Source organism: Branchiostoma lanceolatum, chromosome 5, assembly GCF_035083965.1.
Source record: "Branchiostoma lanceolatum isolate klBraLanc5 chromosome 5, klBraLanc5.hap2, whole genome shotgun sequence".
Classification (NCBI taxonomy): domain Eukaryota; kingdom Metazoa; phylum Chordata; class Leptocardii; order Amphioxiformes; family Branchiostomatidae; genus Branchiostoma; species Branchiostoma lanceolatum.
Window position 1 is genome coordinate 13126290 of NC_089726.1, and position 18107 is coordinate 13144396.

Sequence of the window (18107 nt, forward strand, 5' to 3'; positions counted from 1 at the left end):
TTGCCAAATATTTAATGGCAACATTTCTAATCCTTTCAAAAAAATCATTCTGAATATGACTCATAAATAGACAACTTTCGTTGATCTGCTGGTTACCTGAAATAGCATGAGTCCCCTAGTCCCTTACTTTTTGCGGTTGACATTGAACCGAAGGTCGCATTCATCCCTGTCCATTTCTGTCGGACCCCCCACCTCCTGAGTCAAAACAGCTCAGCAGTGTAGTTTGCTTATAGGCTTGAACCTGCAATTCTATCCTGGGAGTCCCCTGCAAGGGCTGATGACACAATACTGCTAATTTCTCATGTGCCCCCCAGCTTCACAGGACCTTCTGCAGTTCTGTTTCCATGCCCTCCTCACCTATTCCTACCAATTGTGCTTCTGTCCAGTACTTTCAGAGAAACAAATATCTACAACATAACGATGATGTTGAAATGAATCAAGTCAAACTCAAGACTTCCTTGCAACATTAGTAAATCAGCCTAACTCAAGACTTGGTGTGCCAAAACAAAAGTGCAGACTCCCTGGAGATATTCTTGACAGAACTATATCCATAACTGTCCCCAAACAGCTCTGCCCTTCCATTTTCTGGAGAATAGATCTAAGCAACATTGAAGGTGGTCTGTGGAAATGCAGAGCTTGGCTTTGCCCCATGGACCCATCACTGGCATGTTGACTGTCAACTGCTACCTCCAACAATGCCAGCTTTATAAGCCCACATTTGGCAGCCCACCAACAAAGGCTCTCTTAGGACAAGGTCGCATGGTGACAATGACTTTAACATTACCATGGTTAGATCTGGCCCTTGGTATCCCTGAAACTAATTGGAGATAGCTCGAGAGATAGAGATAGCTTCCCCGTAAATGTGTCTGTATTTGCTTTTCTACTCACTATTACTTAATGAGATGCAATACTTATATCAAAGTTTATTGACCAACTTTTACCTCATACTCAATGTTGTAGTTGTCATCCAATGGTGGAAGGTCATCTGCAAACTCCAAGTCTTCGGCAGCATCATACAGCATGGGGTCACCATAGGGACTGTACAAACAAAACCACAAGAACACACTGTCAAACCACCTCCCACAACAACAATAACACAACAGCATGAGGTCGTTAGCAAGTAACTGTTTTACAAACTCTCTTTCTACACTTCACTCCATTAAACCAAAATGTTTTATGCAGTGCTAAAAAGGCGATACATTTCTGATGCCTCATTTCCTAGGCCTTTGTTCTGAAGTGTTTTATGAACCTGATTATTCAGTCCCACTCTTTTGTTACCAGAGTCCATCTGAAGTGTTGGAGGCCAATCAACAGCTACTTGTGAAATGGCCGGTCAGTTGACAGGGTATTGAGAGGTCAATTTTGACAGCCATTGTGAACTGGCATGGTGTCATCCCTTTGTCCCATTCTTCTTTTTTCTTCCCTTTTTTCGACATAATGGTGCATGGGTGATCAGGGCATTGTGTCCTGATGATAACGTCGGTAATAACGGACAATCAGCATGGCTTCTGAAGACCCAGCACAGTAGCCTGATATTAGTACCCTGCAGGATAATGTTCTCTGATGCTATCAGGTTTGACAGATGATGTACCCCTGTCCTCCTTGGCGATGTTACCTCCAACTGGACAAGACAGGTCATAGAAAGGGCTCTTCAATCACTGTCCTGGCAGACCACACCCCACTGCTACTGGGGTCACTCTCAGAGCAGCAATAAACACTTGTAAAAAATTCAGGAGTACAAGACGCCAGATAGGAATTGTTATAGATGAGCAAATTTTGTGGCGTGCGAGTCCGAGATGGCCAGAAGCGGCACACATGAGTCACTACTGGCCAAATGGAGCCGCTGGCCTAATGGCCCTACTAGGACCACTGCTGATGGCTTTTTAATGGTCAGCGATGACTAGGTGGCCATCATGTCCAGGGGCTAGCCAAGCCCTAAATCCTACTAGCTGGTCAGTAAGAGCCAGAACCACTCTCTTTTACAATGAAGACAAATGAAATTTGAATCCATATGTGCCCCTGCATCTGCCAGGCAAAGTGACCACTACCTACACCTTATACATTTTACATTTCACCCACAGATAACCTAAATTTTTTATTCCTCTATGTACTGCTTACTGTGGGGAAACATGGTGTAATCAAGTCAGAACAGCCTGTAGCAATATGCTTGTACGAAGATAAGTCAATTAGACATTATTACAACTTAGAAATGAATTGATACGAATAACAGTTAGCCCTCAGGCACTGTGCAATGAATGGGTATACAACAAAGCCTCATTCTTGGAGTTCGAAAACAAGGCATGCTTTGTCCCCCTAGATTATCTCCAAGTTATTCCAACACTCAGCTAGTTGACAGTTTAACCTGAAATGGTTTACTTTGTGAAAGGTTTGTTGTGGCCAAAGTCGTGACCTGCGAAGCTGATGAGGTCATATGGTCTGTTCTAATTTACCGCAGCCAAACAAGAACAAGGTGTGCCAGGAAAAACTCAGGAGCGCTTTTCTATCATCACTACCTGTGAGGACCACAGTCTTGGTGCAAGGAGGTGTTCATCACACCCAGGACAGAAACTCTTTTAACATGTTTGGCGTGTCAACACCTTCTATTCTCTGCTTGTTTGCTGACTAAACAGGGCAAACAATTATAAATCTCCTTCGCCAATATTGACAGGAGGACTACAGTGATTGGCTGGGGGGTTCTTCTCTCTGACAGCACAGGATGAAGTTTTGTACTGAGAGGAGATTTCTCTCTTTCTGTAACGACAGAAGAAAGGCACGAGTGGCTCTCATAGAAGCCTGGTCCAAGAGTTCACTGTCAAGCGACCAGAGAAATAAATTACTAGCGCCAACAAAGACGCCATCTTGTGTTGCGGTTGAAGAGGAAGAAAAACACAAGGAGGAAGAAGGAGGGAACGCTTTACAGAGATCAGTGATTTTGTTTTGAAAACAACCCCCAAGTGTGCTAAATGAGAATCCGTGGAACAGAAACATTTTTCTGTGTATATAGAAACATCCACATCTGAACCCAGACAGACAGACAAGCACACATTGGAGGAAACAGCCTGTCTGCCTTTGGTCAAAACAGTCTTTCCTTTGTGTCAGAAGGTTGGAACGTGCAAGACTTGTACAGCATCATGATTACTATGTTTCCTGTCTAGAGATCGCTCCTTTCTTCCCGGCTCTGATGTTGGATTGAATTTCTTTGCTGCTGCTGCACAGAAACAAAGCTCCCAGCCAGTCTACAGTATGCAGCACTGACAACTTCCCCTGTCTGTATCCACTCAAAACTAGACATTCGTTCACTTGTGTCATCAAGGTATGCTGCAAAAAGGATCAAAGTTCTTGATATATCACAAAATGTAACCTGAGGTAAATATCAATGAAGGACCAATAAATGCTACCTGTGCTGAAAAAAAATCTTGTGTTTGGCCGTTTGCAATTTGAATACATTTTGACATGAAGAAATCTAAATTGGGACAGTTTACAGCATCATTTTTTCGGCAATATTTAATATAAACAAAAAAGAACACAGGTATTTTTGGTCTTACTGTTTCCTCCTCAAAGTGAACTGGCAATGACCCACATAGTGAAGTAGTATCGATTACAACTCAACAGATGATCTTAATTCTTCCAGCACAAAGTGCAGTTGTAGCTTCATATTTGTGGTAATGAGGTTTAGGGGTTGAAGGATGCAAAGGAAGCCAGCACAGGTAGGTGATAAAAGAACACTTCTAACTGCTGGACTTTTCGCACATGCCCGGCTTTAACACACTGTGTCAGTGTTAACTGTGTCAATCCTCTTCTATTCACAAGTCTTCATACAACCCAAATCCGTCAAAGTAAGTAGTGTTGCAAAGGAATCCTTCTCCTTGTTTGAGAGAATAGCCCTGTACTTTCGGTAGCTAGAAGGTTAAACGTCTTTTTCACGCTCGGGTAGCGATCCTCGGGGCTCCTTCCCTTGATCTAAAGCAGGACCCATTCATTCGCTAAATTGGATTTGTGGTTCACAGACTTGTCCTGAATTTAGAATTACAGACTTCACAATCAGCTGCTGTACCCTAAACACAACCCAGGGGGGGAGAGAGAACCCTGACTTTTTCACGCCTCTCTGCTATTTCTTCACATCCCTAAGGCCCAACTTACACACAGCTTTTCTAGATATCTGGACTGCAGATATCTGCCAGGCGACAGCTTTTTTCTGTGTCTAAACAGGAATTTTATGGTCTTAATGAGGGTTTTTTTAGATGTCGGGAAAATTTCAGCCGACCACTCTGAAGCGTTCGCCCGACAACTCAGCGGGAGTCCCCGACAGCTTCAGCCCAAGTATAAACAAAATGTGTCGGGTCCCAGATATCTGAAGGACAGGTTTCAGGCTAATTAGCAGACTTGTGGACATCAAGTGACCCATTTTGATGTTAGCTATGGCAACTGTACCATCATCTATACTAGTAAGGGGATTTATAAAAACTTCCCATGGAGTATTAAGTAATTTTACAGTGCCTTACAGGTAAATCCAGAGGAAACAAATTCTTACATTAATAATCGGTAAAATCAGGCCATCAAACATATATTTGGGATTCTAACAAGTTGACAGATGTCATTGAAAGCACTTTTGGAAGCAGACTTCTAGCTTGAAACACAAATTTATCACGATGTATCACTACTGCATTCCAACTCCATGGGTGTCCTGCTGTACTTCCTGTCGTGTGTATAAATGCATCCCGACATCATGTCGCCTGGCAGATATCTGCAGTCCAGATATCTAGAAATGCTGTGTATAAATTGGGCCTAAGAGAAGGCTGGAGGACAGCAGAGAAAATCTATGCTAAGAGGAGCTGGGTAATGCTAATACAAAGTAATAGCATTAAGCATTACATCTGTACTGTATCAATATTTCACAGATCTGTATAAGACGGATCCTTTGCAAAAGTGAGCTGGAAAATCTCAACTCCCAACCGCAAATGTACGAATGGTTAGTTTCAAGGGCTCTGATGGTGTCATATTTAAACGCTTTGGCAATAAATATGTCTATCAAATTGCGCTTAAGGAATTGTATTTTCAGTTATTACTACTTCATATGACCAAGACATAAATGTACATCTTCAAGCTTTTTAATCTTTCTAAAACAATATCTATCTGAGCTCTAGGCCATTTCTGGCAAGTCAAAAATACAAAATCGTTTTGTAAGTATGGACAAATAAAAGTCATTTGAAATCTACTGCTGTATTAGACCTATTCAATCACCTCGCACAAGCATATTATTAGCCTTCAATGGGAAATTTGTGGTATGAATAGAAGAACAGGAAAGAGTGAATAGAAGAATGGGTACTCACTGGGGAGCTGTACCCTGCATGCCGAGGGGCGGTGGGGTGGGAGGTCTGTACATCCCCAACATGTAGTACGGGTCCGGACCGATATCCGTCTGTACGGCCGCATCCACTAGACATGGCTCTCGCCGATCCGGCTTGGCCGTCCCTTGCCGCGCAACGCTAGATCTCCGCACAACTTCCACAACGATCGGTTCCTTGGCTGTGCGGAAAGCCTCCACGGACTCCTCATGGCTCGCTTTACTAAGGTCCTTCCCGTTCACCTGTGAAGAAAAAAAATATCATGAGAAAACTGTTCACCATGAAGGAAATCAACTTTGCAGCCTGATAATATTCAGTACTTTCACACCTTTATTTCTCATGCGTCACAAATACATACATATGTTTCTGGAAGCCCCGTGAAAAATACATTTCCACAAGGAAGAAAAAAGCCTAGCCTATACAGTACATCATGACATGAACTTACCGGGCGATCTGAGCAGAGGTAATTCCCCATCCTTTACAAAGCCTGGTGCTGGGAGCACCTACTACCTCCCCTACCTAACTGTCCTGTCTAGTCTACACTCCTGAGATTCCCTACCCTGTTTGCCAGAGCTACGCACTAACAACACACACAGGCAGCCTCCTGCCTGCCTTTGAACCACGGATGATGGACTAATAACTTGCAAACTCATTCCCACCTTACGGGTGATTTGTCACTCCGCCTCATCTGCATAAAATTTGGGACATTTTCTAATAGAATGTATACCCCAAGTTAAGATCTATGCATAGGTAATGAGGGTGATTACGTATGCGGACACTCCCCCCTACTGGCTGGGACTGAGCAGCGAATCAAATACAGCCACTTAGTCTCTAACCAGGTTGTTAGCATCATTCAAACGTCCACACAACACACATGCCTCCGAACTGTGCTGGAGTGGAACCATCAAATATGAATAGGCCGAACAAAAGTGTGAAGAAAGCAGTGGTAAATTATGTCAACTGTTATTACAAGCCCACATCCACCTATCGTCGGCTACCCATTAGGCTTTTCTTCAGCGGAATTTTATGACAGGCCAGGGAGATATAACTCAGGCAATTATTGCACCATTGCTTTATGATTAAAAATACATAAAACTGGCCTCCCTCCAAAAGCTTATTATACACAAGTGCCTGCCTGCATATGCATTTGTCAATGATTAATGCCCACAACATTTATTTCCACACTCCAAAACTGACAAGGACAAAAAAGGGCTATGAATAACTGAACATTTCCAATTAAAACTACGGGTATGCGCGGAAAACACTGCCATGACGTCTTCCCTGGTGAAGGCCTAGCCTCCCCACAGCTGCCCATTCTTCCTACTTACATTTTCCGGGCTTGCCACGGGTTGGGCTACAGCAAGAGGCTGCAGTAACATTACACAGTCTACAGTCAGTCTCCTGTGACCAGAAAACTTCAACACCAAAGGAAAGGCAGGAATATTGGTCAGGGATATAGTATGACTCAATCACGAAACCCTAGCTGTTCTCATTATATGGTCGGGAGAACACCAAAAGGTGTGGAGAGTGGACAATCCACATCTGTCACTGTCGCCACTCCGCCCCTTTATCACACATTGTCTGGACAGCACAGAAACCTGTCAGAAGCAATAATGAGGTAGTTTCTTGTACAATGCCTTATCTCCGGGTTACTAGAGCGAGATGGCGAGGCTGCAGCCAGAGGGAGAGCAGCAATTAGCTCAAACTATGCCACGGGTTAACTGAAAGGATTCCTGATACTTAGGGGAGACATATATCATCACTTTTTCCTCATTTCCTTGTTTGGGTGGCCAAGCAGAAAGGCTCGGACAATGTACAAATTTTCTAGCACTGAATGCCAGGCCCCATTCCTCATTATAGTGAGTCCAATAGACTGCATGCATGATAGGATGACTTTCTAAAGTTACATTCTAACTAATTATAACTATAACTGCATGAGCAACATGTCATCAAATGAATACAGTTGAATAATGATATTATAATGTATCTAGATGTTATCCTACAAAGGGAGGTTTGCAGTTTGTAGTGGTGGTTGGCTTGGTTACCTGGAGGGAACGTTCATAAATAATCAGTTATTCAGTAGGTTTGGTCCAGCTTCACTTTACAACCCAAAGGGGAGCCCTAAATCATGTGGCTTTTCATTTTGATGGTACAGGCTGACCCTGCGTGCTACCATCAGGTAGCACATGCCCCACTGGCGGCCAATTGAGCCAATTCTATTTCAGAGGACCAGGGGACAGCTAAACTGCTACGATGGTCCTGGGGTGATAACGACCCACAGGAGGACTCCAGCCATATTGTCTGTATTTGAACTTGTCATCAGAACAATTGCATCCAGGGGTGGCAGTGTTCCGACCCACGTAACCCCTCCCCCTGAAACCGGTGAACCCGCAAATACCTCTTTCATAAAGCGGGATCTCCGGTAATTCTATTTCCAAATCATACCAGACACCATGATGTCCCTCGCTCCTATTCCATCCCGCTGGCCCTAACCAACATGCATTGTGCTGCAGACGCCATGTTTCGGGCAGAGCTGACCACTGTCTAGGAAAAGTTGCCCATGCATCACACAGGGCAAACATGGGGTAAGCTTGTGGACAGGCATAATTGTGAGGTCCTGACCTGCCATGTAACCCTGCAGTCCAACACTGACCCCCCCTGATCAGTATACAATACCCCCACCATTACCATTAGGACACTACAGCATCAGGAGCAAGAGAAATGGGCTGGATTCTACGCAGCCAAGAGATGGTTTCCTAACTACTCGGACACATCAAGCCAGTGTACTGGTGTCATCAAAAAGCCATTAGGTGGCATGAACTCAGCTGCCTGCCCTTTCTACTGCCTCATTAGTATATATTATGCCCCTCCGTGGACACATAAATGACATTATGATAAAGTAGAGGACATAGGGAAAGGTGGGGTGATGTCCTCATTACCCCATGCTCCAAACCTGTGATTTACAACCGCGGGGGCACAACCTCTCCCCGGTCAACCTCTGGGGGCAGATGTGACCACTGGACCTTTCTAAAAGAAAAAGACCCATAAGTTCGAAAAGCACTTCTTAGACATTTAAACCGCCCTGTGAGTCATTCTGAGAGCTTAGCCGCAGCGGACCTTTCCAGAGAGGTGCGATGGAAAGTGTCGCAGAGAATATCACGTTCGGATTAGTTCAGAGCGGTCTTCTCACCCGTATCGCCATGGTTACTCGTGCGTCCATACTACCCCATTTGCCGATGCAAATCTGGTCAGTAATGTATGCATGGGATGAGATCATGCTATAAAGATGTTATTCCAACTTCTGCGGTATACATGTACCTCCTGCTGAGGCAAGACTGGCACGCAATTTTCCGTTTTACGACCCCTTCATTGCCCATAAGGAGAAAATAGCAGTACTGAAATGGACAGCGCAATCCAAAAAGAATGCATACCGCTTCACTCATCGTTATCCCATGTGTAAATCAGTCAGCCTTCCTCGCTGTTTCGTAATGCCGTCTCTTTTCCATACGCACAACCTGTGGTTAACACAGACTGGCATTCGAGTACGGAAATATCTTAACTCTGATGTCTGGAAATAGAAACATGCCTAGAAGTCGTAGCCCTAGGCTGTTGGTGCGGAGATCATCCATGTTACGACAACAGGAGCATGATGTCAATTAAGATTGCTCAGCCATATGCAAATAAGCCAACAGGTCCACAGGCCATCCCAACTATGTGCTAACAGTTTACACTTGTCAATGTCAAGTGCATTGATGTTTGCCCTGCCAAACAGGAACTGTTGAAAGAGAAGGCTACTGCGTTTTCATCAAAGCATTCTCCCATTTTAATTCATTTCTGCTTTCAAAATTTTTTGCTGAGTGGCTTAGCTCATATTACAGTCGGCAAGCAGTAGAGAGTTTTCAAATTGCCAGTTTCGTGGTCAAAGGAAGGTGCGGCAAAGAGAATTTGGAAAAAAAATGAAGAAAAATGAGACCAAGAGGCAGAAGCACATAATAGGCAGACTTTAATTCCAATTCTATGCCACAGAGGCAAAAAGAGATGACTCATAATTCAATGTTTTGCAATGTTGGGAGAGATTTAAGTGCAACGGAAAGCCCTTTCACCTTATTAGCGGTTGCTTTGGTCCATTTGTATAAAATTCCCATTTTGTCCATTTGTCTTCTGTCTGTAAATCGGCATGTCTGTGATGCTGGGCCACCACTTTGCTTTTCCCCACAGAAAGACAAGTTGGCTGGAAGATTGCCAGAGTGGCATCTAATGGGAGGGTGACAGGGCCTCCCTTCAGGCAAGGTCACTGATAACACTCTTTTGGAAAACCTCCTGTCAGGATGAAAAATAGACCTCCTTCCTACCCTACTGTTAATGGGTCAAGAGAAAAATTAATGGCCTCTCTCATTCAAAGCGGTGGTAGGTGCATAACAGGAATGAAGTGGCCAAAAGACCGCAAATTGTCCATGTTTCTTGGCCAGTTGTCCAAGAAAGGCCCACAGGCTGTGGAGGGTTCAAGGGTCAGGTTATGACAGCAGGCTCTCACACCACTGGCCACTTTACTACCAAATGAAGCATTTAAATTTCAAGTATCACACACAGCAGCACCCTGCCCTCCAGCACTGATTTACAATGATACCTGCAGTAGTAATGTATCCAATTTACTGTATCTCTGAAAGGAACTTTTATTCTAATCTTTCACACTGATGACCCATAACTGCAAGTGGGATAAGATCTTCTGTCTCTAGTCTAGGTACAGCAGCTGTATTTCAGAGAAGCCAATTTATCTAAAACCATGGAGAAATATTACATCCGAAATTCCTGAACATGCTTGAAAGACATTACTGTCAGCACCCCATAGTTTCGCAAAATATGATATATCACAAGGTACTAAATTGTTACTAAAGCCTTGGCTGCTTTCCAACAGCAATTGGTCTTTTTTTATGTGTCTGTCAGGTCTTGGCATCAGAAGGGTGTATTTGTTAGGAGCATGTGTGTGTGTATATGTCAGTGTGTGTGTGTGTGTGTGTGTGTGTGTGTGTGTGCATGAGTGTGCATGTCTTTGTGTGCACCCGCATCAGCTAAGACTAATTAAAGGAAATTCAAATAATGACTTATGTTCGTTTGTAAGGGGAGAACTGAGACCGAGGCATCAGGGGAGCAATATCAATTTTTTTTGTTATACATTCTCAGAGGCGGATCACTTCAACCTTGTTAGTTTTATAAGGCTTTATCATCCCCGAAGGGATGCATAGAGAGGAAACCTTAATTTTTAATCAAAAATTCTTTCTGCCTGTTTGATGTGACTGTTGTACTGTACATGGTAGATGATAACACAGGACCCGGGAGTGTCCTAGCGGATGTACCCGCACCATATATAGGGGAGTGACCATGCCTTGTAGTAATTCTTCTCCCACCTTTGATGTAACCACTATTTTGATGCCTGTAATGGGAATGCCAGGCTTGCAGCCTTCCCTATTTAGGAGCAATTTGGGTGCTGCTCCGTCTGCTATGTCTGCCTGCGGGAAGCGGACTATCCCTCACCCCTCGCACACGAGAGCCGAACCAAGACCGCCAAAGGTACAAGCACAGGCGCCAGAATGGTGGGGAACCATTCCTGGGGAGTGGCCTGCTGTGACGTTACAGGACGGAGTTACTGCCCTTAACAGCCTAACACCCCATTTAAAAGGACTGCCCTACTGTGCAACATGGTGTTATAGCAAGACATAACAATGCAGCTAGACAGCTGGCTGGTTACATTCTTGCACTGACCTCAAACCAAAGTGCTACCAGCGTAGCAAGTCTACCCTGTGTACAACTAGAATAAAAACAATGTCCTGTCCTCTGATCACTTTACACCCCAATGAATGTGCATGAGTTACAACTGAAAACAATACCTATCACCTGGTGCAATATTTTGATATGGATTTCCAAACATTCATTGATAGCTTTCTACGCTGGAAATACCAAGCAAAACTACAAATTGTTGTATATCATGGAAACTGATGAGGGAACTACCATGATCTATTAGGATAATCACCCAAATTACTCTGCATTGTCAGGTGCTCATCCAATTGAAGCTATAAAATTAGCTGATGCTATACACACTAAGAGCTTGAGTTATTACTGGCACATTATCGCTGTGGTAATAATTTGAAGAGAATTACAGAGTAGGTGACAAGTAAATTAGCCTGTGACTAGCACCCTTGTGTGAAGAGTGCTGCCGGGATAGTAAACATTAAACAGTAGGGCATGTGAAAAGACTGGGGAACAAGCTAGGCACAGAATAATTCGGAACATCAGAAAACTCCAAGGAAGCTCTGTTGATTAATCTTGTTGTTGTTTATAGCATTGCAATGTACAAAACAAATGTAAACAGTTCAAACCGACCATCAAAAGAAGGATTCAACACAGATGTTTCCTGCTCTAGAGCAAATAACACCGAAGAAACTGATTGCTTCATTCAGGTATTCGTCTATCTACAGGACCTTTTCCATTTGCTATGGTTTTTTCACCTGTCTTTACCAAACAATGGCACATTCCGGCCATTCCATTGCTGACAAAAGGCAGATCACATCACACCTGATAGGGGGTGTGCCTATCAAGGTGAGCACATCATAACCCAGCAATCCATTTTCGGTCAAAATTATACTTATATTTTTACGATCCACAAAATAAGGATGAACATGTGCAGTTTGTTAGGATGTCTTGGAACATCTCTCTTGTCATGACATGTGTTTCGCCTTGACCTACTTTAACCACAAATCTGTATGACCATCAAAGCCAAGGTTTTAAAGGAGACACCACCACCTGAGAGCAAAGGTCAAGGAAGATCTCATTCTGTCCTGTCAACTACCATGAAATCTGTGTGGCCCCTATTGCTCCAGGAGCATGCATGGGTGGACAACAGCTATCCTGTGGTCACTCTCATGGCCTGGGATGTTCTGTTTGTAATTGTCATGGTGTAATGAGCTTCAAGGGCAGGTTCAACCACAGCTGTGGGCAATTACACAAGAAGGTGTGTCTGTGTGGCCTTCTTCATGGTCACTTTCTCAGCGCAAGCATTTCCCAAGATAAGTGAAAAGAAGGAAGCTAGAGACAGTGTTTTCCACATGACATTGACATTCCCCTTTTCAAAATCAATGTTCCTGTTATTTTTTACAGGGAAGGGCTAGCACAAAAGTATACTTCTATGGAAATAGAACAGAAAATATCACTACTGTTTTTGGCATTTCTGTAGCAGCCACAATTTCCCCCATTTTTGTGATTTTCTGGAGTCATGACCCCACCCACTCCAGTGTCCACTCCTGTGCCTCCAAACCTCAACTTTAATTAGAGTCAGGACTACTTTCATACCAGGACATTGTAGAAGACAGCCAGGTCAATTGGGGATGACCTGAGAGCTGGACTCTGACCTCAAGGCATCTCCTCAAGAAATAGAAGCCGGCTGGTCAAATTGGATCATCTTCAAGGGTGCAAACAACCAACATCTTTTCACAGGTATTAGCTTAGTTTTAAAAAAAAAACCTGGAAGAACATATAGATGAAATATAATATTAGAATAATTCCTGATATGATATCTCAGTTCTTTCTTTGGTTGGAACATTCTTACACCCATAAGAAGATAGATGACCTGGAAAATATTAAACTTTAAAATGTCACTTGTCACTGCACCAGATGCAATTAATCATACATGTACATTTTCCTGGGCACAGCCATGTTATGACATGATAAGGATTAAGGAAGTGTTGATGGTGTACAAACAGGAAGAGGAATCACCACATCAGTACCAGATGATATCCTGTCTTCTGGTCAGAACAGATCTTTCAGACTTTGAATTTGGAAGGGAAGGAACACACCCATGCCTTTTGTAATGGGACAACTTGCAACACTCTTTCACAGAATAGAAATTTAGATGTTAAATTTGTCAGCACAATTCTCTAACTGGACTAAATATCTGAGGATCTATTTGTTATTCCACATCATTAAAAATCTGAAATGCCAAGGATTTAACATTTCTCACTTCTGCCAATTAAAGAAATGTTGAGCCAGGGTTCAGATGGAGAAAAATTTTTATATTTATTAGTCTTCCTGCATTTGGTCAGGTTTCAAAGATATTCCTATGTGAAATTGTTCAGATCTGAAACAGTCCATTCTGGTGTTCCAGTTGCAGAATGCAGGTTCCAGACAGAGGAAAGCTGAGGCTGAGACAGCCCTATCTAAACTGATATCTGTGCTGTAATCAGACGCTGCTACTGAATACCCTCCCCCATGGGGCCAGACCTGTACAACATGGTGGTACAGATAGGATAACAAATATCCTGTTCCTGTAAAACTTTGACAAATTTGCCATTCAAGTCAACTTGTTGTTCTCAAAATCAGCCAAGACACTTTGGCTAGGATTCTGTACAACCTCGACACAACTGTACATAACAATGCATCATCAAGGAAAGTTTCAAATGAGAATTCTGGCTTCTACAAAACCCCTTTCACCTCCCCGTCCAGCCTTTTTCTAAGCCCTGGCCCTGTCCCCCAGCAGGGGAGCCTGTCTGGGGCTCCTATACACAACATTATCCTGATGTCTTCATCCCAAATATATCTATCCACGACTACCATAAGCTAACAACTATGCACCATGCGATTTATCGCTACCAAACTGAGTAAAGGAACTCCTCATAAACAGATAGCATACAGTGCTGTTTTGAAACTTTTCCCTAACCCTTACTGTAACCGAACCAGTTAATGTTACGAGTTAAAGCAAGTTTTGCAGATATGAAGTGGCCATAAAAACGCTACAAATGTGGTGTGTAACATTGTAAATTGGCTATACAGGCAGCTGTTAGAGAGGGTGATGTGTCTAAATATATCACAATAGCTGTGGTCCTTATGGTGGAGTTCAATGATCCAATCAACCTCTCCAGCTTGGTGCTTTTCTTCAAAGACACGCTTTGAATGGAAAGCTGCTTAGAGCTGTGAACTTGACAGTGTAAATAAACAAATGATGCACACTACAGCGCTCACACATTGGTTGAAGTAGATAAACACTTCCGGCAGGAGTCTTGTGTTAGATACAACAATGATGTGAGATGTGAACACAGGACGATGCCAGAGTCCCCCCTTCATCAACAGAGTCTAAATCTGGATACGGAACAATTTGCCCTGGCAGAATTACCTGGGAAACACTACAGGCCATGTGGTTTGTGTTCATCGTAAGTTTTCACCACAAGAAACCGACTAAAACCTTACATCCCTTCCGCTTTTACCTCAAAGGCTTCTGGTCTTATCTGCATTAGTCAAGAGGGAGAAAGAGGAATAAACAACATTGAAACCAAACAAACAAACTTCTCCAGAAATTCAAAGTTTGACCCGACAAATCCCTTCCTGGGGAGGGAAAACAGGTTCGTTCTGTCTGTTGTCAAACAAGTGCTCCGACTGCTGGCTGGTGCATTTTTCTGTGACATCTTACTGTTTATATGTACCATGCATTGGCAGGAGATATTTTCACGAGTGGATACTAACAAATCTTGTTAGCACTGGGTGCCTGTCCAGTATGGGGGCCCCAGAGGAGAGGAAGCCACCAGATTAGGCAGGAGGAGAGGTTGAAAGAGGCAGCCGCACTACTGGCCAGCTGATTGATGGTGTACAGAGGGTAATGCTCCCTAACAACAGCCCTCCAAAATACTTGACCCGAATTTCACTCCACTTTTTCGTGTGGAGTGTTTTCAACAGAAAATGTGCAGGGCCTTCAGAAAAAGGGGCAACTGACACAATACGCTAGGACATTGAGTCACATTTTAGTCTTAACTTCTCCGTCAGTGAAAAAAATGTAGTAATGCATGTCATTCTGTGACTTTATCACAAATGTGTAGAGATTTGGTAGAATGTAAAAGCTTTTCCCAGCTTACATCATCTTGTGCCAAGAAAACACTTGTTTAGTCCAAGCGTGAAATCAAAATAGCTGGCAAAAGGAGGGAACAGGCTGCCTGCTGGTGCTCTTTAAGAACGCTTAAGTTGGCCACTTCAAAGGAAAACCCATGTTAGGTACAAAAACAACTGTCGTCGTACTAGGAAAAATCCTGGGTTCAGCAAAAATTCTTTCATCTGCTGATCCATGAAGTATTTAAACTTTACACTTGTATCAGGCAAAACACTAGTCGGTAGCCCCTTAATCCGCAGTGATTATAGATCAAAGAAGAGGCCTCCTCGTCGAAGGACACTGAAAACCTGCTCAAACAGCGATCACCTGTACACTCTGAATAAATGTGTCTACTGATCCATGTGGTATTTCAACTTCAAGGCACAGGTAATTTCAGGTTTAAACTGGTTCCAGCACAAAAACGTTGTTTAACTCAATTTGAGCCGACTCAAGTCACCTGCCATTAGGGCTGAGTCTCCCAGAAGACGGGTAATACCACACATGAAGGAAAAACGATTTCCACTTAAGAGCTTTGAGATATTGTGCGATTGTGACAAACACTTCCCAAAGCCTTATTCAAACCGTAACAGTAATATTCTGTATAAAACATCTAGCACTGTAAGATGCTTGACAGCTTCTGGGAGTGAGCCCAATCCCACGTGGGCACAGCCGGTGTGTTGGGAACATCAAAGGATGGATCAAGGAACCTGGTAATTATGGGAATTACAGGGCCGCAGAGGACGTACTGACAAAGAAGCCAGGGTCTTCCGGCCTTTAAAGGTGCATGCAGTAGAAAATCAAGCCCCATCTTCAACTGCTGAGAAGCGTGAAAGTTCCATGCTAATTACCTGATCAAATATCTGTAAAAGAATTTCTTCTGAATGGGGATGTTTAAAGCACTGAGATATCAATAATTGGGAGGGACGGGACATCTTTTGTTCTGCCCTGTGAGAAATGTTTAAGGGGCGGTCTCGCAGGAATCGGGATGCGCCTGTGAAAAAAATTAATGTATGTGTAATCTTCAAATCATTTTCTGGGCTTCTAACTTAAACCCTTACTTCCTTTCTGTATCTTAGACTTTGAGGCCACATTTTCTGAAGTAATACAGCTGAACTGACAAGCACTTCGATTTCTTATCATAAGATACTTGCTTACCTATAATATGTAAAACTTTAATATGCTTATAGATACTACATTTTTATCTGCTTAGTAAATGCTCATAAGCAAAGATCTTTCTTCATAGTTTTCATCCATTTACAAAATCTCTAAGCCCCGTCCCCCTGGGATCGCCCAATCAACCCCCACCCTCCAGAATCCCAAAGATTCAGCCACTAACAAACCTATTGCATCTCAAGGGGAAAGGGTAATGCCAGGGATACCCCTGGATGATTCCTTACATAAATAGATATTTGGAGAATGAAAGGCAAAGCGGAACCCCTAATACTCTAATGGGGATTAGCGGGGAACCCCAAGCGGGCTTTTGCGATGTTTTACAGTAAACCTTTCCAAGCGTGTGAAAAGTTTACCAAGTGTCAGATCCTTCTGGTAAATGCTGTATTATGGCTAAGACAACACAGGAGAAAAGGGGGTGTCTTTCAATACCCTTGCATTAGCACCTTGAGTAACCCTTAGCTGGGCTCTACGTGCTCCTGCACTAGGTGGAGTCCTTTCCTATCCCCCCTGGGTCGCCACACATTTGCTTACGTTCTTGGACTATCCTTTCAGTGGGTTGAAAGAAACCTTATCTGGAAATGTCATCTGACCAAGGAAAACACACCTAATGAGTTACTACTTCAAGTTGCTGTAACAAAAGTCCAGTTTGATTATGATTAGGGCCGGTTCAAAGTTAACGGACTGGATGCTGGGAAAATGCTAATGAGTGGCGGCACAGGGCTACCTGACAATGTTATCGGGTGAACAGCGGGAGTTTTGGGTCTCGGCTGCCGTTTCACACGAACACAGCGAGACACCCTGTCCATGAAAAGCCAGTATAAACATAATCCTCCCTCTGAAATCAACACCACTACAGATGTTCCTATGAACAAGGTATCTTAAAATAGCCACCGGAGGGTTACAGAGAACCTCTGGGGTTCCCAGGATCAATAATCTTTTGGCTGATACTGGTCTATAGGGGCAGGAATAAAGGACAAGGGGACCTAACACAGGAAACTTTTGTTACACATGGAGTGTTGGGTAAGGACAGCCTTAGAAGTGATTAGTTGCCAAGTGTGAGCCAGAAAATCGTCCAAATAAACCTCCAGGATTCCTGTTCAATAGATATTTATCAACAGTCTGGCTGGAGCTACCATGGTTACCCTGAAAAAATGGCCAGGACTTTAACAAGCTCGCCCAAAAATAAAGGACAGAAAATTCTGGTGTGATGTCAAAAATAAATCAAGCTCTTGCACAAGTACCTCTCCATGTTCTCCTACATAGTTCAAACATACTTCAAATAGCGACCCAGTGATACCAGCTACTATGGCCTTTACTCCATGGCAGGCAGCCACCACAGATATCAAACAGCATGCTACACAGTACACACACACACATCCAGACTAATTTCTCCCTGAGCGTTCCTTAAAATGAACCAACTTGCTACTCGAAAGAAAGGAACTGTATCTACGCAAATGATATATGGCAGAACAATATCAACCTTTGTGACTACAGTAGTTAAGTAAATAGCTGTGACGTTTAGAAACACAAGGTTGGGTCACTGATGAAAACTTACACATGACCCAGCCTAATTGTTAATGATAGAAACTAAGTAAAGTCCAAGAAGGAGAATACATACGCTCAAAATCATAAAATCCATGTTGACAAGCCTTCCAGAAGTCCAGCAGAGAGCCGTGTAGGGAAAC

At 43.2% G+C, this 18107-nt stretch overlaps 1 protein-coding gene across 1 annotated transcript in view; it reads right to left on the reverse strand.

Annotated features, from left to right (window-relative positions):
- LOC136435247 (E3 ubiquitin-protein ligase PDZRN3-B-like) overlaps nt 1-18107 on the reverse strand; it is an 80292-nt gene that overhangs the window by 13206 nt on the left and 48979 nt on the right. Inside the window, exons 4-5 of the mRNA XM_066428559.1 lie at nt 5331-5587; nt 942-1038 (exon numbers count right to left, since the gene is read on the reverse strand). Coding sequence (XP_066284656.1) covers nt 942-1038; nt 5331-5587 — 354 coding nt within the window. The remainder of the gene's footprint in view (nt 1-941; nt 1039-5330; nt 5588-18107) is intronic.